Here is a 26,900-nt window from a genome sequence, read left to right as displayed (position 1 = left end):
AATTTGAAAAGTTACTTAATTAATTAAATTTAATCATAATATGATTGAACATTAATTAAATTTAATCATAATATCAACATAATCCTTGAATTTTCATTCAATTAGTTATAAAAAAAAAATTGAAATTGATATTTGAAATAAAAAATTAAGAATAAAAAATGATTTATAAAAATATTAAATTTAAAAATTAGGAAATTAAAATTGATGTGAAATAATGTCAACGATAAATAATCGTTAATCAATGGCGATAAAGTTCGACTTGCGTTCCGGCCATCGTTCTTAAGCGGGCGATCTTATTTAAGAACAACGCTTGCAATCAACGGAAAAAAACATCCTTCCTCTTGTCATTCAGATAAAGTTAAGCAATTAAAACTAGAAACGCTCGAATCCGGTAGCCATTATAGCAACTTTCGGTGCGGATTGAAAGGCCGAGTTAAAATGCTAATGCGCATTAAATCGTCGACACAATCGAACGCTTATTTAAGCGGCTTAACGGTAATCCGCCGATTCGGCGGTCGCAGTAAAGCACAAAGCTGGGACGTTCAATCTGCAGGGGCGCCAAGGCGAAAACCTACAATTACCGATCGATAAAGGAGAAGGGTTCTTTTTTTGCCACGGTAAAAGGAAGGGATGAGTGGAGTGACAAGGGGTTGGGAAACTCAGATCGACACTCGCGGTTATCGGTGATTCACCGCTCGCACCGCTTTCTCGGGAAATGCGGATTTGCGAGGGAGAGACAGACACGACCGGGCTGACTTTCACGGCACTCCCTATCGCGGGGACGAACTCGCCTTTGATATCGAATCAATGAGGAGTTTGAGGAAAATACCGGCAAAGTGTCTAACCGACGGCGATGATTGATACAGGAACTCGCCTTCCTTTCCGAACAAATTCTATTCTTGCCGCGCGCGAACAGAAACGCCAACTCATTCTTCGTTTAACATCTCATCGATTAAATTATGTAGATTCTTAGTGGAAAAATATAAAATTCCTTTATCGAGTACTTTTTGACGCGACACTCCACTTCTTCCAATTTATATCTTGACGCGAATGTATGTTGCTATTGCGTTTTACAGTGTCAAACTTTCACTATCGCGTATACGCCTGTCAACGATAAAACACGTTGATTTCGATGTTTCCCTCGCGACTCTTCCATTTACGCTCGCATGTGCATTCGGGGTCCAACATTTCTCCCCGGAGTCTCGCGCGTTTCGCGAGAAAGATCCCGGTTATCGGAGAGCCGCGATTGGCACTAGGTGCCACCGTCTCACTTTTCAAAGCCGACTTATACCCGCGATATATCTCGCTCGTTGTCTCCGAAAAAACTGCGCGCTCGCTTTATCGCGTCGTCTGATGGCCGACGATTCGCTCCCGTCGGATGCTTAATTTCTCATCCGTTGAATACGTTCTTCATCGCGCGACTAACGATTTCTGATAACGCGCGGTCCAAAAGTCGCGAAAGAACGAAAGAAGGTGCGACGGCCGCGCCGATAAGCGCGACCGCTTGACAAATGTTCGAGAACCAGCGCGAGAATCGATATCGGCTCCGCGGTCGAGATATACGCCCGCGATAAATCATTTATATCGCGTTAATATAATATTACCGTCGTAACTTTGCCGGATTGCTTTCTGATCGCCGCCGTCGCGCAAATTGCGCGATCAGTTTAATGACATATCGTAATCGCACGTACATTGACATAGTCGTAACATTTTTCATGAGATAATCCCGATTAGTGCAGCGCATCATCAACATATTGAGGAAAATGCCGAAAAAATAACAAGAAAATTAATTTACGAATTATGTGCGTGCGCGCAAATAACAATAATAAATTATGACGCATTATGATGCGTGCGCGATTAAAATGTACAATTTATCAAAATATTTGACATGCCCGGGATGAAAGAATAAATATTATCGAGTGGTTGATTTATATGTAACCGTTAAAACATGTTTGAGAATGTTAATTTATACGAGTCGAGCACACAGAAGTTTAATTTGGATTAAAACGAGCAGAATCGTTTGGTAATTTGCAAATCTATGTAAATGACAAAATTGTAATGCACTAGCAAACAAGAATATGAATACGTTTTCCAATTCGCATTATACAGTGCCTGTCAACTAAATAAAAGTAATTTAAAATGATAGAAATATATATATTACATGTACTCACGATAGAGCTTAATACTGCCGTCCGTTTCGCCAAGGGAATTTTTAGATATGCATTTGTAGCTACCATAATCGGACATCGCGACCGAACGTATCATTAGTTTCATATGCACCTTGTACACGTTGTCCGAAAAGGATGCCTCGTACTTCTCCCCTGTAATTTAAAAAACATTGTGATGCAGAGATGCTTCCTCTGTTGTTTGTGCAGAATTAATATATATCGTCCCTGGCGAAATTATAAAGAGGAGTGTGTTAAACGAGCGAAATGCTAAAGTTTCTGATTTCAGAACTTAACCGCAAAAGCTTAATAAATATCAAGCGAGATAAAAGATGCTTCGCGCCTTCTTTGTTGTCGTTAAAATTATGGAATTAGTTTTAATCTACGATGAAAGCTAGTTCCGTTGAAACTACACGCAAGGAAAACCTGATGTTTACTTAGAATCTGTACAAACCGAAAATCAGTTTTACATCCGCGTAGTAATATTTTTGTGCAAGCATGTATGAAATTGCCCGCATTATACGTATATTATAAAATTGCATCTACGTGTTAATTCAAAATATTTTTAAAACGGATTATAATATAAAATTATATATGCAATTAATTATTTAATATATGTCAAATAATATCTTTATATTATTACATTTACGTCATTATGACGTACGCATGTCATTACGACGCACGTATCTAGTATTGAAAAAAAAAAATTGCAAGTATAATAAACGCGCGTCCATGTTTTTGATCCATCCTTCATCTTCTACCGGACCGAATATAATATAACGATATTCAAAAACGTATTTGCCAATATCCCGCGCTTCCGGTACGCTCTTACGGTTCACTGTGCTTTGTGCTCTGTCAACTAGAAAAACTGGCATTAGGGTTTCTCGCGTGGATTCGTGTCGGCTCTCATATTCACGCGTCAGCCTGGACCTCACCTTGCATCCGTTTAAATCGTTCCAAACGCTTTGTTTCCGATTTCGTTACCCGTTTCTCGCAAATCAATAATCGAATACGAATGTGTAACCTTCTGGTAAACACATTCTTATAACACGATATCTTACGTTAAAATAATTAATCGAATAGTTTATCTCATCTCGTCACATAATCTCGTAATTAAAGTATTATCATATCTTTTTATATAAGCATTTATAAATAACATTTTAAACAGAGTTATTCATGAAAGTGAAATGATTTAATAATTATTTATCAAATTTGTTAGATTCATAAATCTGAATACTACAATCGTGTCTTCAATTTCGAGAGATAGAATTGCAATTCCTAGAAAAGGGCATCTCTCGAGGAAATTTCGCTGGACCGAAAATAAGATGGAATGCAATACTATTATGTTGGGCGAACACGCCAACCACTCGTTACTTCTAGACGGAATAGTAAAGTGAAACTGGAGAATTATGCGTGATCACATGACTAATTTAAGATACAAAGTTTATAATCGAAATGCGCAAAACTTTGCATATTCCTTTAATTATCTCTCAAATGTTCATGTGTCAATTGTTCATATTCGAGTTTATCATCCCTGCCGGAGAAATTTTCCGTGAGCATGAAACAGTACTAGAATATAATGTAATATATTAGTATCTAGACTAAACTAAAATATCAGTATCTACTAAATTGGGAAACGGCATTAACGTTTCGATTCCTCTCGATAACGTCCCGGTGGATGAAAAGTGGCGCGAGAGGGGCGAAAACGGAACGGGACGAGGCGCGCGAATGCGGAAAGAAGTTTTGATTAACAATTCGAGGTGGTGGCGCATTCGGAAGAGAGTGAAATCTATAGGTGTAATGACCCGCGGCAAAGCGGAGGCGAAGTATTTTCCCAGCCGGTAGGAAAACTTACGTTTCCGAGATAGAGAAAGAGAAATGTGTGCGGGGGAGGAGAGGACGAGATTGAGGAGGTGAAGGAAAAGCAGAGGAGAAGGAATAAGGGCTGCGGAAGGGTAGAATGCATTTATGTAGTGGCACCATCATTACCCGCGGCACGGGGGGAAGAGGGGAGGGGGGGTAGGGGCAAGGGGTATCCGCGAATGGATTCCGCAGGGATAAAACTGCTTTTAAACCCGAAAGTCGGCGGGGTATCCCCGATATTTTGTGTGTTACTCGTATCTCCGTACGTCTCTGCTCGTCCGCGCGCGCGGTCCGCCAACATATGTGGGCATGAATCACGCTGACTTGGGGAAACTCAAACTGCCGACGTAATTTCCATCCGCGCGGCGATCGCTCACGCTTAATTTCGCCCACGATGCCGTCGTTTCCGCGATCACGCGCCCGCGTCATCGATCACACGACACTTCGGGACTTTTACAAACGCAATCTAGCTTTTACGTTTGGTGCATGCAGCCCGTAGTAAAAAAAGAAGACGACTCTATCGTATTAAAATAAATAGCTGCAAATGCCGTAAAGAGCATCGAGCCGTTAAAACGACGGATATTGCGAAATAATATCGCAAGAAAGTTATTAATAAATATAAATTATGGAAAAAAGTTGCTATTTTATTTGCACACTAAAGTAATCGTAGAATCATAAAAATGCGTACGCAATTGCTTGCCAAGATAAACTAATATCAATTACATTTTATTTAATTATTGCATAATGTACAAGAATGCATTTACATAATATAAGTAAGAGGATTTATTCGCGAAAGCACTGCAAATCTTCTGTTAAAAGCTTCCCATTAAAATTCCGCAGCGTACAAAGATATTCTTGTCAAGATTTTTAATTTTAATTCATTAAGTCTCCGAAATGTAATTAACGCTGCAAAATGAAATCTCTCTGAGAGAGAGAGAGAGAGAGAAATTATACCTGAAACTGTCACGGGAGTACAACGATGACGCGGAAACGCGTTCTTTTAAAAACAGACCGCACATAGTTCGGCGACGAATGTACGAGCATAAAAAATGTAATGAGTTTAACGCCGACAGATCTAATTTGATACACACAAACACGCGCGTGTAGAGCGGCGAAACGTTAAATATCGCGTAATTGCTAACCGTCGGGAACTCTATGTTGATAATGAATTGGTGTTCCGGCTCGAGCGTAATGCGTGTTTGCCCACTGACAGATTATATTTTCCAAAGGCACTGATTTACGGCGTAATCCTCTTGTCAACGAGCTGGCGGTCTCAAATTCCCAATCACCCTTTCCACCCTCTCTTGAACGGTTCCAAATTTATACAATAAATTTATCGCCTCGCGTTTGATTAAAAAAAACGCTGAATTTGCAACAGTATTCGGCACGATAATTATCGAGCGTAACAGTTTTTCTTTTTAATCATTATTTGATATATTGGAGGGTAGTTGTTTAAAGTAGTATTTAATAATTTCACTTAAAAATGTATGTGTATTATAAACGTATTGATACGTTGATTGTGTAATATATAAATATGAAAATTTGTTCTTTTCTTCTTATATACAATATCTATTACATTGCCATGCTGCAACGCGAACGATATCACGAAATGGCTACTTTCATTATATGACTCTACTATAGGGGCATAATAGAATTGTACTTTCCGCCGCGCTTTACGACTCGAGTTGCCGTCACGTGAAAACGGACGGTGTGATATCTATATGTAATCGTTTCTCTCTCCGTCGATTGAACTGCGTGACTGGAAACGCTCGGCGAAACTTAGAATTTACTCCAAGTTTCGAGCAGGAAAATACATGAATTTCCCGACGCCGGATATATTCTCGTAAAGCTTTATAAGCATGAAATCAGCGTCGCTCACCTGGGACAAGAAAAAAATTTTCAAAGACGCCGATAAAACTTTTCTGCTTTACCGGAAATTTGAATGTCCAACTTTAGTCGGATTCTCACGGTGTAATTTTGAATCGCGATTTTTCTATAATCGTGTCACATCTCCGCGATGGATTCTTACAGTGAATCACGTTTTACAGACGAATGCAAACCGCAGATTACAATTTTTTGAATATATATTAAAATTCATCGCATATATATATATTGTGTATACATGTTTGCCTCAAATATAAATATGTAAAAAAAATATATGTCGTTATCGTATTGATTGAAAAAGATACCTGTGAAATAGTTAAGAGCCTTATTGGCAAATTTTTTTCGAAAAAATATGCGCTCCGAATAACAATTTTGTGAAGCGAATATTTGGAATTGATTTGAAAATCGTGCATGGTTTTAAGCACGCTATTCACTACGTTACCCGATGAATGGTCGATTCGATGCCGAAAATCGTTGCACACATAGATGTGACGGCGGTCCACGGGTCCGAGCTGCCCGCCCGATATCTGATCGTGCGTGGGTCACGCGCTCTGAATTCGCATTAGCGGACGGCGCATATCCGCGGAACGTTAAATCGTAAAGCATGTCGTAACTGTTACGCCGAAACGCCGGGGGGGGGGCATGTGCGGTTGACACGGGGAATATAATGCGAGATAACTTGACAGTTAACCCATTCGTAATTCGCATGCTTTCCATCCGGGCTGCGGGTACGGAACCTCGGCCAGATAAGCCGTGAAACGCATTCGTCGCGCCTTCGGTTTTATCGGATTTTCATTCCACTCGGATTGAAAGTCGTGTTGAGCCGCGCGGAAAATGCAGACCGGCGACATTTTTGAATATTTTTTTAGAATTATACAATCGTCACGGCCGTAGAAATTAAAATTAAAATTTTGATACGATGAATTATTTTTACAAAGATTATAAAAACTTCGAGTTGTTTAATCTGATCAAAACACATTCAAGTTTACGAATTTATTCTCTATAAGAGCGGTCAGCTTAATCGACATCGCCGTCATGTGTTAAAAAGCGTTTATCGTTTGTATTGTCGCTCCGCGATAAAAGATGGTATGCCCATAAGTCACACCCGCGATCGTTGTTAACGTGGTTTATACAGGTTCAGATTCCGTCATGCAGATAAGCGAAGGCCATTCAGCCGCGCGACAGAAAGCCGGCGATTTCATTCCCGAAAAACCAGCCTGTGAAATAAAAATCTGGGACGCCTGGACAAACAAAGATTAATCTTTTCCCCCCTCCTCCCCTAAAACCCCTTCGGCGCTGCAAATGGAAATCGTACCGGGCCATCGATCACCGGGTAGCAAAACGCCAGCGAGCCCGCGTCAGGAGCTGCAGGTGCGCCGGCAGAAGCGATCCGAAATTAACCTAATTAGCCGCGCGATTAGCAGCTGCAGACGCGGGCGTCCGCGCCGTCGCCGTCGCCGTCGCCCGTTCTTACTCCCGCATATACCCGCAGCGGAATTCGGGGGCCGGCGTGCATTAATGGATCCGAAGGTACCGCGGCAGCAGCCGTGTCATGTCTAATTATCCGAAATAATTATGCGTGTACGGCCCACACGGGCCGCTTTTCGGTAAAGCGCAGCGCCGATGCATCGTGCATTGTCACATCCGATTTGCCGCGTCTCACTTGCCATAGACGGCTACGTGTATGTGTCTGCGGGCGCTGCAAACATTATTTCCTGCGTTACACCGAAGATTGTTAATTGATCGTTCCATGCGTACATTGTATTAATCGATCATCATTCTCTTAAATGGAATCAGTATGTATTATCATTGATAAGTAATGGTTTCAATTATAAGTATATAGTATTGCAAATCTTTCATTGAGAAAAATCAGTTAGTTACCATTAATGGTAGCGACTGATTTTTCAATGAAATCGTACTATCTATAATCAGAAATAATCAGTGAAGTGTAAAACGGAGGAGCAAAGTGAGAATGTTTTTACTAAAGATCTGTAAAATACTCTCTGATTTTCGGTAAAATCTTTTCACTATTTTAATCAGTGATATTTTCACTGATTTAGTTTAAAAGAGTACCGAAGAGAAAAATATTCAATTCTCGTTCAAATCACTTTACAGCTGTCTCTTTTTAGAAAATATTGAAGGCAAATCGTTCATTAAGAAATTGATAATATAAATCCCGAGATAATATATTTTTTTTTCTAAAATAATTTCTTCAAAGTATCTCGAAAAACAAACTTCAGATCGTTTCTACCTTCTATTTAGCAAATGAGTCTGTCAGAATGTTAACCATTTACAACGGCTTTTAACTTTTAGTACACGGACGTAAATGAATGAGCAAACCGAGTCTGCTCATGTATTGTCGGCTAGTAAAGTATGGTTAAATATGCCGTTGATGCGGAGTTCGATTACCATTCATTAAATTATGGCGGGAACATGCATGCTGCACACGCGGAAGTGGCAATCTATAGACCAGTTGTTATTGCTGCTACTGTCGCAATTATTGTCGCCGATGTTGAAAGAGTTGGCGTTGTCATAGATCGAATTAATGTCGTCATTGCTGGCAAAAGCTCTCTAATTGCTGTTGTATAATTTCGATCGATTCGGGAGTTTGCTTCTATTTCAAATGATATCCGAATGTGAAAACTTTCAAAGTTTGAAGCAGTGTAATTATTTATTTTTTATTTGTAACATATTGAGAAATTTTTTTAAGAATTGCAATGTTTAATATATGCAAATTTTTATTTCTTTAATGACGCGCCGAAATTTGCCGGAATAAATGCATTTTTATTGAGATAAGCGGTTTCGTATTCATAAACATACCGTTTGTTATAATGACGTTCTCTCGTGTCCAATAATTGATGGATTTGGGAAATGCTTCGGAATGACACTCTAATGTCATTTGCTGTCCTTCTTGAGCACCTACTAATTGATTCTGGATCCAAATCATTGGAGCAACTGTTAACATTAAGAAAGAAGAATAATATACAGTTGTTTTTAAATATTATGTTAGGTATTTATATACTAAACTAATGTAACATACTTTAATGCATTAAAACACTGTGTGTAAAAAATTGTTCTGGAATTAATAACTTACAATGTACAACAAGCATAATTCTCTTGCTGACTGTTGGCGGCACACCATTGGACGCGATGCAAAGATACGCTCCCATCTGCAACCTATTCACCTTCGTGATATTGAAGACCGGTCCTTCAATACTGGCAGCTATGACATAATTAATCATTAAACTATTTATTTAAAGTCATATAATATACATAGTCGTTAATACCAATTAGCGGTAGAATTTGTGAAATTGGATATTGTATTATATTAATGATTATTATGTTAAGTATTACAGATTTAACATCGACACGGTTATACAATAAGTTTATTTCTAATTTTGACTTGTTCTATTTACGGAGCGTAAATCGCGCGAGTCGCGAAACATAAATTCAATGCACCGGCAAGAAATTTTCATCAGATCCGACAAAAAAATCCGCAATCAGGATTCGAATTAATACACGTCGGCTACGTTGGATTGTATTTCTCCGCGATACCGATACTAATCACCGCGCCATTGTTTTTATCACGTAGTCTAATCTCCGTTAACATTGAACGTCTCGTACAAGTTATTCGCAAAACCCGTCTTGCACTCTAGGCGGTGGAATACTTGTCTGTGATTTCTTGCTAGTGTATATCTTACTCGAATTCTCAGTTGCGAATATTATGTATCTAGTGCCAAGGTAGTGCCAAGTAACTCTTAACTCTATTACGGATCTTACGTGAGATAAGATATATACATTTGCAATGCATGAGCAGTTAAAATTGTGTATCTTTTAAGGTATGGCCATTTCGTATTCATTTTTGTTTTCATAGTTACAATCTATCATTGTATTTAAAGATGTATGTGTTATATGTCAAAACATTGACGAAAGCATGAAAATTTTGTGGGCTGTTCTACTATTTCTTTTGAATATCTGTGCAAAATCTGAGCACAATTCTCTCAACGGCTTGGAAATTATTAAAGTTTGAAGTTTGTATTGATTCTTATGAAAAATCGCGTATGTTGTAGAATTTATTGACAGACAAAAAAAAAACATTGCCGGCGAAATAAAAATTTTCACATTTTGTTATTTATGACCAAAAGTTTTTATCATAAATTAGAAAAATTATTAATTACGAGTATTTTCTTTTATGAAGACGTTAAAAACGATATTATTTTGTGATATTTTAATTCTTTTTATAATCCAGATTTATTTATTTTCCAAATTTTCTTTCCAAACAGTATAAACGTAAAATATATATATATTTTTTTAAATTTCGATAGTTTTTTGCTACTATTGTATACCCAAAACATCTTTTAAAAAATATTTTGCTGAATAATCGCGAAATAAATTCAATTTTAACGTAAAATCTTTTCGCCAACAAAAATCCATGCGAATATTGCATACCAATAAATTTATCGCGCTTTTTTTGATCATACGAAAATGTATATAGTTGCACTTTATCGTTAATTAAACATATCAAACTTTTAATTCGTGGTACAATAGCCTGTACGTAAACGTTTAAAAAAGAGAAAGTGTGACATATAATCCAGAAGAATTCGTAAATCGCGAAGTTAACGTATGTAGATTAGAGCGGTACGCGAGGCGCAAAACATCCGCCATAAAATTTAGAACTTAAAGAATATCGCGCCTGTGGGAGACGTCGCGCCTTGTGCTGCAACTCGTCCACTTGCATTTCTTAAGTTTTAAGACGTAAGCCGAATACACGGGAGCTCTCCGTTACGGTTCCAGCCTTGGAACTGAACACATCCGTGGCTTAAAACCCGCTTGTTATCCTTAACTTTCATGTTCTTACGCTCCATGTCTAGCTCGCGCGAAATATATCTAGATAAACCGTCGCACTAAATCTTTAAAAAGTTGTACATCCCTGTTCCAAACGATATTTACCGTCGACGAGCTGTAACTATGACAGTATTTGCAGTATTTACCATACACAGAAAACTTATTTCTAAAGTAAAGCTTATATTTATTTATAACATGAGATACCAAAAAGCTCGATGTATTCAAAGAAGATGAATTTTCTAGTCGTTGAGGAACGACTTGGTCGGCTCCATCGTTTAATCTTCGTGCAAGGTGATTTATATTATTGAAATGCCTGCTGACTCAGCCTGAAATCACCTGCATACGAGATAAGCTGTTAACCAACGGTTGGGTTGTGCAGGCTCTTTAGTTAATTAGTTGCGAGTGCCGATTTATACGCGAGCATTGCTGCTGCTAAAAAAAAAAAAAAAAAAAGAAAAAAAAAAAAAGAGAGAGAGAGAGAGAGAGAAAACGATAACGCCAACTACGTTTAATAGACTTTACATTTCACATTTTCCATGTACCAGATTTTCAAATTAAGCTAACGCGGCTTTTTCGACTAATGAAGTAATTAAATCGGCCACAGTTTACTGTTCACTGTTGAATGTATTCCGCGACTTCCGCTACCTGCGCTACTTTAGTCCGGGGAATTACACCGGAAGACATAAATTGTCACTTTCGGTAACATAAAATCAATTATACAATCGCAATATCTATGTAAATAGATATGCAATAATATTACAATAATAGAGAATAATGTAAATAATTAATAATAATTTAGAGAATAATCTCTATATAAACTTATTATAATAAATACACATGCGAATTAAATGTGAAGACTTATCTTGTCGTTAATAATCTGTCTCGATAATCTCAAGCTATAAATATTTATTGGTACATAAATTATAGAAGAATGTGTATGCCCAGATATTCCAATGTTGCTGGCTAACTTTAGACAGAGCTGGAAAAGTGCAGACTGAAAATCCTACAGCAATCGGACGGTACAAAGGTCCCCGAAACTTCGCACTACCCCGCGACTAGTGAAACTTTATTTTCCCGCTAGTATTTGCGGACAGTTTCCGGCAAATAGGTTTGGCGGTTTATCCGGGATTTTGTCCACGCATACATGAACGAGAACAGAGTGTCCGTGATGGAGAACGAATGCGTGAGGGGGCGATAGAGGAGTGAACGTTCACTCATGAGCGAAAAAGGTCGCCAGAAGAACGGAAAGAGTTCGCGAGTGAAAAAGGATAGTAGAATGCGAGAGAAGTTGAAGCGCGTCGAAGAGGGTGGATTGTCGTGACTGTTCGTGATTGCCGTGAGAAAAAGAATAGGATAAAAGGAGGGACTTTCAGGAGTAAAAAAGGGTCGTAGAAATCGCAATGTGAAGCCTGTAGGATGGAAAAGTATGCGAGTGTAGAAAGAGAACGCGAAAAGAAAGAATCCGTTAATTAAAGTATGGAGCACCAGAAACAATACCTGAATGGCAAAGAAGTTAAGCACAAGGGAAAGCACATAGACGGAAAAGGGAATCAAAATAAGAAAGACGCGAGAATATTTGCGAACTAAAGAGGAACAAGCACGCGTTAAAGATATCTCTGAAAATCGAGAGAAAGAGAGAATACTGACTTTTCTTTAAGAAAATAAAAATGAAAGAAGATGGAGGCGTTCAAGTATAGAGTAAAGATTGAAATGGAAATAAACCGAGTACGATGTAGACGTCCAACAGAGAGTTTTCATGGTCGCAAAAGAAGCGTACATGTTCGTAAGTTAAACAAAAAGATGAAAGAAACTTGCGAAAGAGGAACTTACTATATATTGACTAAAAAATCAAGAAAGTTAAAGAAGAGAAAAACCATGTAAACGAAAAGATTATCATGATATTGTAGATGACTCTGAATCTTTCTAAAAAGAATAAGTAAAAATGAAATAAATGATTTAAACGAATAAATGTGTAATTGTAAAATATAAAATAAAGAGGAAAAATAGAAGAGAAAGAGAAAAAGAGAGAGAGAGAGAGAAGAGAGAGAATATGGCAAAGAAGTTAAGCACAAGGGAAAGCACATAGACGGAAAAGGGAATCAAAATAAGAAAGACGCGAGAATATTTGCGAACTAAAGAGGAACAAGCACGCGTTAAAGATATCTCTGAAAATCGAGAGAAAGAGAGAATACTGACTTTTCTTTAAGAAAATAAAAATGAAAGAAGATGGAGGCGTTCAAGTATAGAGTAAAGATTGAAATGGAAATAAACCGAGTACGATGTAGACGTCCAACAGAGAGTTTTCATGGTCGCAAAAGAAGCGTACATGTTCGTAAGTTAAACAAAAAGATGAAAGAAACTTGCGAAAGAGGAACTTACTATATATTGACTAAAAAATCAAGAAAGTTAAAGAAGAGAAAAACCATGTAAACGAAAAGATTATCATGATATTGTAGATGACTCTGAATCTTTCTAAAAAGAATAAGTAATAAAGAAATAAATGATTTAAACGAATAAATGTGTAATTGTAAAATATAAAATAAAGAGGAAAAATAGAAGAGAAAGAGAAAAAGAGAGAGAGAGAGAGAGAGAGAGAGAGAGAAGAGAGAGAATGTGTAGAATATTGAATAATATAATATATAAACTCTCTCTCTAATAACAAATATATTATAATGGAAATGTGAGGTAAACGTAAACGAAGACATAATAAATTTCTATAGCAGATCATTTAAAATGGTTGGCAGATGATGTTTAATGAAGCGCATGAATAAACTGCACGCGTAGCGGAATAAATGTTTTCGCTGTCAGCAAAACGACATTATGCAAAACGATGGTTCAATAATTTTCGGATATAATAGAGATGATAAATAGATATTGTATCCACGTCAGCGAATCATTATGACACGCGGTGTATTTAAATGACATTAGTACGAACCTAAAACAGGACGAAAAAGATCATCGCTCAAATTATCTGACTACAATGTGAATAATAAATAACCATTATTAATAACGACATGTCACTAGACAATATAAATAGCTGCAAAATTTTTAACGTAAAATCTATCTATATTATAAACGAATCAAATTTCTCTAATGCTAATGTATTACTATTAAATAGAAGGAGACTAATATTTGTATAAAGGCTCCATCAAGCAGTTATTGTAATTTAAAAATAAAATCAAATGATATCGCTGAAATACGTTTATTTTTGCAAGGAACAAGGTCAAACTGTAAAAAGATGCTAAAAGAATCGTCGTTTACTCTTATAAATTATCGTGGGCTCCCTCTGCGCGGAGACAGGTGCATAAAATGCGCACAAAGGGGAGCAAATATTTAACGGAACTGCATAGAGAGGCGGGACGGCTCAATAAGTTTGAAAGACAAAAGGATGATAAATTGTTATTGTACCCGTAGAATAAAGTCGCCGCGTTGTTCGAACAGGTGCGAACGAGGAAGCTCGATTTTCCTTGACGTTATTGTGCGAGACGCATAAGGGCTGAAACGCATATTTCACCTTGACGTCACCGACACGGTCGCATCGGCAGCTTCGAATGCAATTGCATCACGCAACGTAGTCGGGTGAATAAAGTCCGAGAGGCGGAATGATAAATCGTCGTTTCCCCGCGTTGAGTGAATCCGGTGTTTCAGCTGTGCGCGCGTGGGCGGTCGCTTTTCCTATGACGGCGCGGCGATTTTCAAGATGAGCGATGCGAATAAAATAAGTACGTCTATGTAGGAACGGCCGGGAATTTTCGCGCCACCTGACGCTTTTACGTGCACAAATTATGGAAAATAGTTCGTCGCGCTGCGTACGCCGCGGAATTCGACGAATATCGCGAGCAATTGAACGGTTATCTGGAAATTGCGTGCGCCACGCAAATCGCTATCTATTTTATTACGAAATCACTATCTATTTTATTACAAAATTTGAATAAATTTCTCTTGAGAAAAATATAATTTTATGAGAGAGAATATAGGACAGGGCGTATCCACAAAAGGATATCATTATAAATACATTGACATACAAAGTCATTTGGCTACAAAGAACCTTAAAGATAACGTCGCTAAGTTATTCCAGCAAACCATTAAGCTTTCTTTGTACATATAAACGACAGCCTGCAAGTAGTTTACCTTCCTGACTATTTCCCAGAATAATCAACTCGCCGTCTTCCCTTCTCCAGGTGATGTTTGGCGTCGGTGACCCTGTTGCTTCGCAACGCAGAGAAACGTTGCTACTCTCCCTCACCACCATATCTGTACTCGTTGGGTAATCCAAAATATCTGGCGGAACTGTCGGATAAAAATTATATGATTAGTATAATTCTCATACATACATTTGCTCAAAAAGGGAAAGATTCACACAAAAATAATTTTATAAAAACAATATAATAATGATAATCGCGCGCGCGAATAGGAAAATATATAAACGACGAGGAAGAAGGCAATATGCAAAAGGCAATAAAGAGAAATCGATCGTCGATTTCTATCTCGCGAAATACCACGAATTTTCGATATGCTATGGTTTGGCGGTTTAAAGGTAACATATAGCGCGGTTTCGAAAGCGATACTACGAGCGAAATCCAGAAGCGGACTTGATTTCCAGTCGGTCCTACTCTCAGCAACCTTCGATTTGAACGCGAAAATTTTACAAAAAAACAAAGAATTTTTTTTCATCGAAACAAACACAGAGTTTCCGGATTTTTCTGTTGCGGTATTAATTTGGGGCGTGAGGCACATCCTACAGACGAACCTACAACCTCCAAATAACCAATCTGACTTTTCATCGGGTCAGTATTTATCTGGCACATATAGTTCCCTCGGTCGTTCTCGCGGACATCACGTATATGCAACAGCCATGTTTTGTGCTCGGTGTGCGTGACGCCGATTCTGTGATTCTTCGTTATCACATGATTGGCTATCGTCAGGATGGTTTGCGTGTCCACCCGCAGCCATGCCACCTGAAACAGAAAACCGGTATGCCGCTTCAATCGTCTGGAACCCATCCATCACTGGTGGCCTTTTGTTTTCCGGCCGGTGTCATGTGACACCACGAAAATGCGTGTAATCCGTTACGCTACTACGGGGCAATTAGAATTTTTCGATGTTGAAAATCGTGAAAATTGATTTATTCTCTTTATTTTCGTGACGTAGGTTTATTTTTCTTCTGCAAATTTAAAAAAAAAACCGTATACTTTCAAAATACAATTAAAATTAAACGTTTTGCTCGTAGTAAAGATTAGCTTTATGTATTTGAGTGCTTGAAGTCTTTTTACACTATGATAACTGTATATACTGTATGTAAATGCGCAATTTTTTTTACCGAGCAATCGGGCAAACGAGAAAAAAGCGAGAGAAATAAAAAAGAGAGCCTTGCTAAAAACTAGGACAAAACTGGAAATGTTAAGAAATCATAGGACATGACGCAATTATGAAAATTTGATTATCCATACATATGTTTCAGGAAGAAATAATAAAATACATTTTGATCCAATACAGTAGAATCAAATAATGCGGTAATGTGGAAATCGGCGACTTTATCTACAAACCGTAGTCGGACATTGTTACCATTCAAACGCTTCTGCATAGCCAGTTATTGTGAAGCGTACGACAATCGATAAATGCGGCTTTGTTGGCATTGAATTGCGGACCCAGCAGGCTTAGGAGCTACCTATTGATGGATGACGTAATGACTTTAATGACAAAGCGTCATTGGATCCTCAAATCCGACGAGTTTCCATCGGATGAGTCCTACCATCAAGCACTTTGTTGACCTACAATTGCACGTGCATTTTGCATTAAGCTAGAATTGTCGTATATACAAAGACGATTCAGAATGTATGTTGCATATTTATTTATTTAGATAGCAATGCTTTATTCTATTTCAAATGGAGTTTTATATTTTTTTTCTGTATTTTATATGTATATAAATTTTAATATTTTTACAAAAATATATCGACATGAGAGATACTTCAAATTTATTAGCAAAAACATAAAGAAAAATCAGACAAATTCTATAGTTAGTTAATAAAACGACGAGTTTGGGATATAAAATGTCCAAGTGTTCTATAAGTATATCGTACAATCTGCAAACTTACGCTTGGCATCTTGCCACCGATCAGAATTTATGTCAGCTGTTCTAGAAGGGTATCGAGAGGAACAAAACAACGTATGTTTGATAGAAGAGCGATAAATTCTCTACGTAAAAGTGCAAAGAGGGTCATCGCAAAGAAATCGTGGAAAACGAAAAGAGTAATAACTTTTTCTGGTTAAAATTAAACAGAAACACAGCACTGTACATATGTATGTACATCTATTATTCTAATTGTCTTGGAAAATGAGATTTAAAGCTTGCATTCGAATGACAGCTACCATAGATGGATTCACCACCGATAGAATAGCTGTTGTTCCATCCTATCCTGATTTACGAACCATCGTTAGCGTTCAGTCAAGGTAATTGCTCCGAAACCGCAAGAATTCGCTCGACAAAGCCACCCCCGCGAAGCCCCACCGCTCCCCGACAGACCAGGAGCAAATTCTCGCGTCTACTTACAAAATCCCCTCTTTAATCTTTCTTCGAAACCTTCCTCCACTTTGTTCTACCGTTATCCGTTATTTTTTTATTTCGCCATTACATCCCCTTTTTCTCCCTTTGTTCACTGTCAATTGGATTATCACGACTTCGCTCGATTCCCTCGGTATAGTTTGATTTTTTTTTTTTCTACGAAAGAAATAATGCGGTCTCTGATCTATACTTGGTTCTTTTTTCTTTGTAACTACTTGGCACTTTCGCATATTACAAAATATACACAATATATAAGAGAATTATTAAAAATATGCGAAATTAAATCTGAATTTATTTTTTAGTGTTTAAAATTTTACTTTTTATGCGACAAGAACTTTGGAGTTGATATGATAAGAAGCTTATATTTCCAAAATCAGAAAATTGCATCGGGTTGACGTCAAGCCATTAGTGAAGAGTTCGCTAATGACTGAATCGTGTCTTTGAAAGTTTCGCTTCTTGTTCTAAAGATGTTCTAACTATATTATCTGATAAAAAGGAGATTAATGAGGACCATCAATTTGCTTATGTTTGAGAAATAGTGGCTGATCGTTAGACTCTCTATCGAGGCTGTCCTATTTATACACTTTCTCGCATGCATCTCGAATGTAATTGACGTTAGAGTGCGAGACGTTAAGAGTCGCGTTGCAACCACGCGGGAGTAATAATAACGCGTTCACTGTATTTAATGAAGCGACTGTGCACTTGTGTTCACTTTGTGCTAACAGACCGTTTCGCAGTCGTCACGCGAGCGATTAACGTGCGCTGTCACGTGAACAACGTATATTTTCTCTCGCGAATATTTTTTTGCTGCCATTTAACCGTAGCTCTACCTTTGATCTGTTTCTAGTCGATACAATTATAATTTTATTAATAGACACTAGAATTATATAAAGAGATAGTAGTAAAAAGGAATGACGGCGGAAAAAAGTAATGTATATCTGTAATTCGAAAGATGTTTCTCAATTTTTTGACATTTCAAATTTTAATCCTGAATCTCATTGAACTCTCTCTTTCTCTCTACAAAACTCGTTCGTCCAGCTCGGCTAGCCCATATGCGACGCGCTTTTTGAAAATCGCTGATACGTGTCCACCGCGCGAACATAAAATCTGCATTGAAGTCCACCGGTCGAGAACGGCAATATGTCTCACGTCCGAGCATAGTCAGCCATGAAATACTCGAACAGAGTGCGTCAACGGAGCGTCTGAAATTCATTGTCCGTAGCGTGGCCATAGCGGTCCACATCGTTCGCGCTTCTATGTGATCACGGGACCGAGGAAAATGGAAACCACGTGCCAAATAAGCGCGTCTTTCCTCTTCTCGCGTTCGAAATTGACAAGCCCGTTGAGCGAACGTTCTCGATGCCTCTTAGCATATTTCACACACGCATAGAAAATCACATTTTACGATAATACATGTCATTCGGTAACATGGAAATTTCCAGATTGATATTTCGTCCTTTTTCACGCGCATGGAAGGACGTTATATATGATTTTCGGCTAATCCGACAAGTTTACACGGTATATTGAGATTATGTGAGAACAAATCTTCATATGCATGAAAAAAAAAGACAAAAATACACTTAATGAAAAAATTTCACGCTTCAAAATGCATGCTAACAAGCATAGATATACGTACATACGATGTAATTCTGGTTTAGCATATAAAACATGATTTACACGGGACGCGCTTGGTACGTCCCGATTTATGACATCACTGTATATAACGCGTACAGCGTCCCATTATCTTCCGCTTCCGTTGTGTTCGTCCCATCGCCACTTTCGCCCCTAATGCTCAAACTGCAAGCGCTGTCAATCACTCACCCTCAAATCGCATCCTCTCCCGGACCGGCAACGCTAACAAAGTAACTGTGCCTTAAATATTTCAGCCCGCCCTTTTTTCTGCCCGCTTTACCCAGGCCCAGGTTCTCTCGCTCCCATTTCCGTACCCGTCGGTGGCGACAGAATGCAAATTTGTCCGCGTCCATTGGCGTCGGTACTACTACTAATCGATTGATCGCCTCTCGCCTCGAGGCATTGATGCATTCGTGCGATTAATTTCATCGAGGCAATGCCCAGGTTATTTGCAAGTCATTGATATAAAAGCGTCAGTCCTCGGGAAACAGATGATCGCGCGTATAATCCGTGGCGGAGAGGACGCATTGTTTACGCGAGTAGATTGCAAAAGAAATTTTTTCCGTGAATGTGTTGTAGACGTCACTGGTGCTCGTTACCTCACAGGTCAAACGTGCGCGATGCTATCTTTTTCTTTCTTTACTTTTCTACACTTTTAAACCTCAAATCGCATCCTCTCCCGGACCGGCAACGCTAACAAAGTAACTGTGCCTTAAATATTTCAGCCCGCCCTTTTTTCTGCCCGCTTTACCCAGGCCCAGGTTCTCTCGCTCCCATTTCCGTACCCGTCGGTGGCGACAGAATGCAAATTTGTCCGCGTCCATTGGCGTCGGTACTACTACTAATCGATTGATCGCCTCTCGCCTCGAGGCATTGATGCATTCGTGCGATTAATTTCATCGAGGCAATGCCCAGGTTATTTGCAAGTCATTGATATAAAAGCGTCAGTCCTCGGGAAACAGATGATCGCGCGTATAATCCGTGGCGGAGAGGACGCATTGTTTACGCGAGTAGATTGCAAAAGAAATTTTTTTCGATGAATGTGTTGTAGACGTCACTGGTGCTGGTTACCTCACAGGTCAAACGTGCGCGATGCTATCTTTTTCTTTCTTTACTTTTCTACACTTTTAAACTAGGTTACGTCTATTTTAGTGCAGAGTGGCTCGAAGGGGATCGTTTGGACGGGTCTCCGAGCTTTTATTATAGCGAGCCCGTACCTTACTTTGGTTATGATGGCTACGTGGAATACAGCCATGGTTCATAATATGCGAAAAATGTATTAAAGAGTACGGCTAGCTAGCATTTGCTACTCGTGTGCGATGACGGTCGTATATGCAGGCGGCGTGTGCGTGAAAAAAATACTACTAATGTATACTAGCGTCGAGCGTGTTACACATTTGAAAGTTAAAGTACCGCCAGGTATGGGGTACTACGTGACGTTTCGTTAAATTCTCGTTCTCCTCTAATTAAAAGACATTTGTTTGAAACTGGCACCCATCGTGATCTGTGAGCGACAGATTTTTTTATATTGGCTCGCGCTTTCCTCCGAACACTTATAAGATCTTTTTATTGCTTATACGGCTCTTCTTCGTTCCCAATTTATTTTTGATTTGATAAATGATCACTCTTGTTTTTTTTTTGCTTTAAATGTATATTTTATTTAATTAAAACAATATCGCTTTTATATTGCATAGTTTACTACTACTTATGTAATTATTTCGAGGTTTCTTGGTTCTATTATGTGTACAATATTTTTTTTTTTTCATTTAATATATTCTAACTTGCTTAAAAGAAGAATACATCAGTCAACCGCATTACTCTTTTTTTAATCCGTCTTGAATATTAATCTTCTTAGAGAGAATTTCTATTTGATTTCAAAAGAGAGTACATCATTTATACTTTTCTTATATCCTCTCTTATAATTTCTTGCCCTGGTAGATAATAAGAAGTACGCGGCGATTTTGAGATTATTTTATTATGTTAAGCTGCTTATTCTTTGCATATCTTTAATCTTAAGTTATGACTTTCTATTATGCGTGTGTGCGTCATATATGTAGGACTGTATAATTAGCGTCGTAACATTATATTTCTGACACATTTCGTATCGACCACTCTCGGAAAAATAACACGTCATCCCGCCGACACTCGATTTTTCATTTTCGAGTTACTTTTTGCGGAAATGATACTTGTCTGTAGCATGAGAGACGCTCGGTCTTGCTCGGTCGCGTTAGTGGAGGGTAAGGATGAATTGCCACGACGTAAAAGCGCATCGTTGTACGGTAGCGGCTGATGGAACAAGAAAAAAAATTGTACCGAGATGAAAGCCGAAGATATCCTCCGCGCGCTCGGCGCTCGCGAAAGCGAAATAAAGCGAAAAAGTATTGACGTGGAAAAAAAGAATTTCGCACTTCATCGTGTTAACGATTAATAAGGGAGAATGCGGGCGTTTCTTGTCGCCTGAAAATCTTTTCGCATTCATTTCTCCCCCTTTGTTCGGCGGCGCAAAGTAACGGCATTGTAACTTCGCGTGTAACTAAATTCTGAAAACTCCGGGAGCATTAAAATGGAAGAAGTGAAGTGCGAGGAAACGAATTAAATACCGACTTTTAAAGCGCAAAGACTTTTTACGCGCATTCAGACTCGATATACTTAACAAACAACTGTGTCGCACATTTCGCTTATGACAATGCAAAGAGCGTCATCATTGTACAATGATAATGTGAAACAAAATAAGCAAATTTGATTATAATATGCTATTCCAACCATCTTTCTTTGAGGCTCCATCATGTCTGCTCGACATCTGGTACTTTAAATATCTTTCTGCATCAATAAATTTTTATTTTCGATACGGTAAGTGATTCAGAGCTGCGGCATAAAACTTACATCCGGCGGATCACTCCCATAAAATAAATTGCAAGGGTAAATAGCGGGAGGACACAGTCGTAAAATTTGATTGCTTTCTAAAACGCACCCCGCATAAGTTTTACAAGCCAGACAATTAAAACGTATCTCATATATATATGACACGTTACATAAATATTGAAACTATAAAGGCAAAAAAGATAGTCCTTGTCTCCAATTTAATTGCTTTTGTCGATTGCACACATATTCTCGCTGTTATTGCCATTTAATAATCCAGGATAATCAAGTATGTAAAAGCGATTTTTTTATCAGATACGCACCGAATATGAGTTTTTACGTTGCGTAAATTTTATTCTGTTGGTATCACGTTGCTATTGAATGTAACACAAAAGTTGACAACAAAAGAATGTTAAATAAAAACCATGCCACCGTACATGCAGTTGAAATCGAATTTTTCTAGGGAAAAATTTTCATTACTTCCACGGAATTCACCGAGTTCGGCTGGCGCGGCACCAGAAAAATAATAACGTAACATTTCACTTCGAACCGATAGACATCTTGATGCCTGCGTAGTCGTTCCAGGAGATATTACGGTCGATATTTTGGTGCAGAACCGAAAAGTTAGTCCAAGGTGTTCGTGACATTTTTATACGTTAATGCAATCCTCTTTCCATATTTTTTCGCGGTACAATAATCCAATGATGACACTGATATATTAGAATAATGTTATTTCTGCACGTATAATACCACAAAAATTATATAAACAAAAAATTTGAATTTTGCTTTCTCTATTAAAATTATCATATCGATTATGTCAGGGCAGAATCGAAACGCAAGGGAATGGTTAATCTAAAAGAGTATGTAGATTTTGCGGACCGTATTCCAATAATAATTTATGGTAAGTAATTCCCACAGTCTTCGGAATCGAGTCCGCACGGATTCATTTTGAGCTCGGAAAAAATGAAAATGTTCTTCGTATTACTTTTTTCCTTTTGCCCTCTCAACGCAAAATGGTTAGCTAAATGCAATCTATGGCGACTCGTAATTTGCCTGTCGCGATTCGTTAAGTAAGAGCGGAAGTTGTTCGGCAATAAATAAATAAAATAGATGTAAATTGCGAAGATCGATCAATCTTAGCAACAGAAAATCTAATCATTACATATACGCTGTAAATAGATAATAGGTAATCAACGGGATAAAACGACTTAGGAAAACTCAATTTTGGAAGAGAGTTTAGTAAAGTTCAATTTATTGCAGTTGACTGCACTTGCCCGATGCATTTATGTAAATGCTGTGTCGATTATGCGTCGCTAGGCACGATAACAGAGGAAGTTTCAAAATGTACTTGGTTTCAAAATTATCCAGCCGTGGTGTATACATCCTAGAGTTTCTTGAACTGCTTAATTTATTCTATCCTCAGTATCACAGTTGTTTACTTCCAAGACTGTACTTATATATCAATCTCCTTTAATCTTCTTTCAATTCTTATTCAAAAGCTTATATAAATTGATTTATATTCTTCAAACTTAAGTTAGTAAACAAACGTGGTTAATTATTTTACGAGATATATTTTTAACGTATAGGATAAATTAATTACATTTTAATCTTAATCGAATCAAATTAAAGTATCTATATTAATATTATCTCGAATCTGATATTATCTCAACGCACGCAATACATTTTTTGTAATAAAATTTTGCATGATAAAACATAAATCGTTAATAACAGAAGATTCCGTAAACAAAGAAACATTTTATCGATGAAAAACGAAATGCGAAAATATGAACGATATCTCCAAATGGACATCATGCCATTTATTAAACGCCAGCCGTGTGTATTAAAAAAAAAAAAACACAATCAGCGTTGTGTGAAGACAATATCCGGGAGCAATATTCACGATTACGCGAAAAGTAGAATGCCGTTTAATTGGAAAGCAATGCTGTTAAATAATGCGATCTCAAAAATTTAAAAAAAAAAAAAAAAAACTCGTTCGTTGAATATCTCAACAATATAATTCACTATTGTATGAATCAGTGTTTAACTCGCGTTAATTAACAACATCGACGTGACAGCTGGTGATGTTTCATGCATTCGTAACATGTCGATGAAATTCGTATCAGTTATTATTGAAGTGTTTATAATCCTCTTTTATCACTGAATTTTCTATGAACGAGATGCGCGCAATCAGGATATAATCGTAAATCTTGATATTTTATAATGCCACCACAATTTTGCCATTGTCCACCTGCCACAAACGATTGATGCTGACGCCTTGCTGACGGTGCTCTTTACTTGTACTTTATACGTTTGACACATTGCTAACTGCACTATCCGTCGATAGCATTGCACATTCGACCGTAATATAAAAACGTCAAAAATAATATTTCTAATTGCTTAAATGGATATATAAAACCTTTTTTTCTCTGGGTCGATCTATATACGGACAATATCTCGTTGATCGATATAAAAACAGAATTGGTAGACTACCAATCTTGTAATAGTACAACGCAATACGCAGTGGTATCTTTTCTACAGAAAAACAGAGAGAACAACAGAGTACTAAATATAACTCAAAATATTGGCAATTTTTTTTTCACCGCGAAACATCGCTGTTCAATTAAACAACTGAAAACAAGATAAAAAAAAAGAACTATCGCATTCATGTAATAGTTATGTATTTCTAAAATTCTCACGTCCAATAAGATAACGCGTATACAGTATATATTGAAATATTTAATGTTCTACTCAACCTTTTTTATTAGTATTTGGCAACTAACAGAACAAATCCTTTTATTAGTAACTTTATTCGCTCGCGTAAAGAGAGATAGAGGATGTATCAAGACTTTCCAGCATGGCTGGCGAGCGCTTTCACACACATTGCTCAATATTTAGTACGATGTACATACCGGAGCAATGGGTGGCAACGCGTGTAATAGGTAGAGAGAGCAAGCACTGACCCTTCCTCAGTTCAAATCTGTTCTGCGAGCTCGACTCTCGGGCTCGGTGCCAACATCCTAATTATTCCTGCCCCGTTAAACCCGTTTAGTATATCGATTTGGCAATCCCCGCCATTCTTCGATCTACATGCGCTCGTATGTGTACCGATATGTGAATACTCACGGACTTATGTGCTCATGTACCTTGCGTCCCTCTTGTTAATTTCAAGCGAAGCGTGCATTGTGACAAAAGATTAATAAATGTTGTGTAAAAATTTTTCACCTGTCTCCTTTTTTATACGCGTATATAATATCTTTTGTTACGATAATCTATGTAAAATATATGTCCTTGTATATCTATTATGATATAAATATCACTGGACGGCGCATCCAACTGGAAAATTTACACAACCTGCATTGTTTCATTAATTCGAAGACACCACGTCATACACGCACTGTGGACAGACGGATGTATGTTAACGACCGGCGATATAATACGCTAGTTGCTGGATCATTAACTGTTTATTCGCGTATAAAACCATGAACGGATTCAATTGAGCACGTCAGTAACAGTGAACGACCTAGCGACTAGCGAGACATTAGTGGCAATGAAATTTCATTGTTTGACTTGCCACTACGTACGCATTATATATATGTGTTTGAAAAAATAAGTTTTGATTTCCCTATAGATTAAAATCCCATGTCAAGCTAATGATACATTTTAAGGTGTTTTTGTCCGATATAAGAAAACACGTAAAATGTAAAATCGATCGTAATTATTTGCCTTTTGAGAACCGTTGTCATCGAAACAAATATCTGCAAGATGCTACTTCACATTCTCGCCTTTGATGTTTACAACGGTGGAAATTAGTTTCGTTGCCGCGTTTAACATTTCATTCAACAAAGGCTAGATTAAATCAAAGGAAATACGCTTGTTGTATCGAAACTTTTCCAATATAATTGTTTCATAAAAAACACGAAAGTCTTTAAATATAAAATGGAGCAATAAAATGAAAATCAATGGAAAAAAGGCTAGAAATAAAATATGAAATATGTGAATATTGTATGCAAAATGCTTTTTGAATTCCAAAGAATTTTGAGAAATTTAATATAAATGCTTATAAGTAAGCATGCAATATAATCGTGATTAAAACTTTGCATTATAAGATATATTTCACTATCTATTGGTAGAGTTGCTTTGGCGATCCTCTTCCCAATTCCAACATACGGTACAATAAACGATCTATATATGAGGCATAGCCAGCTATCTGACCCCGTTGATCAGGATGCAATATTTTCAGGGGAATGATCAGTTACCAAACGAATATCTCTATAAAGAATGAAATGGAAACGGCAAAGGTATTTTCGCGTTTGAAGATGATATAGCGTCGATTTTCCAAATTTCATGAATAAAAAGAACAAATTCCTTTTAGCATTATTTTAAACGCGTTTCGTTTAAAAAAATTTGATTATTTTCAGAAATATTTTAAAGCAACTTATTAAATGTACATATATATTTTGCTTAAACTTTTATCTTCAAACAGATATTAAATAAATAAGTTCTTTGCATTTATATACACAGTAATAAAGTCATATCATATAAAACATCTTAGAGAGTTTGATAATGTAATATTTTACGGAGATCAATTACAGATAGATAATCGATCTATGAAACGAGAATGCGAAATAAAATTTTTTCCCATTTCCAGGGAAGAGTACGGTGGCGATGCACTTACTTCCGGTCCGAATTCAGCTGGATAGGTGGTGGTGGGAGCACATATATTTCCTCGAGGGACAGAGAGATAGATCGGTTGACTATCAGATAATTAAATTCTCCCGCCGGCGAGGTGCCCCGAATATTTCCTGAGTATATTTCAAGTAAGAAGAAATTTAGAACGGTAATTATTTTTAAAAACGGTCAAAATTAATAGAAACCCGCTAGTTAACGTGACTCGTAATATACCGGCGTTTATTTGTATTTCTGATTTTAAATAATTCGCGCGCTCGTTGATATATTTCGTACAGAGTTTGCACAATATAATACGTTAGTTATATTAGGAAAAGCACGATTTTTTTTTCGGTTACACACATGTACCATCTGCGTCGTTCGAAACGGCGCCGAATATTGTCGCCAAACTGCAAAAAAAAAAA

The 26,900-nt window shown here is 37.6% G+C and overlaps 1 protein-coding gene across 1 annotated transcript in view; it reads right to left on the bottom strand.

The window, feature by feature from the left end:
* Positions 1-26,900, bottom strand: part of LOC115234517 (lachesin-like) — a 50,143-nt gene that overhangs the window by 5,550 nt on the left and 17,693 nt on the right. The window contains exons 3-7 of the mRNA XM_029805650.1: positions 15,508-15,715; positions 14,889-15,047; positions 9,007-9,135; positions 8,733-8,867; positions 2,172-2,321 (exon numbers count right to left, since the gene is read on the bottom strand). Of these exons, the coding sequence (XP_029661510.1) occupies positions 2,172-2,321; positions 8,733-8,867; positions 9,007-9,135; positions 14,889-15,047; positions 15,508-15,715 (781 nt within the window). The remainder of the gene's footprint in view (positions 1-2,171; positions 2,322-8,732; positions 8,868-9,006; positions 9,136-14,888; positions 15,048-15,507; positions 15,716-26,900) is intronic.

This window comes from Formica exsecta, unplaced genomic scaffold (genome assembly GCF_003651465.1).
Source record: "Formica exsecta isolate Colony F162 unplaced genomic scaffold, ASM365146v1 scaffold2, whole genome shotgun sequence".
Classification (NCBI taxonomy): domain Eukaryota; kingdom Metazoa; phylum Arthropoda; class Insecta; order Hymenoptera; family Formicidae; genus Formica; species Formica exsecta.
Note: the sequence above shows the minus strand (reverse complement) of the source record. Positions and strands in the feature narration are given on the sequence as shown.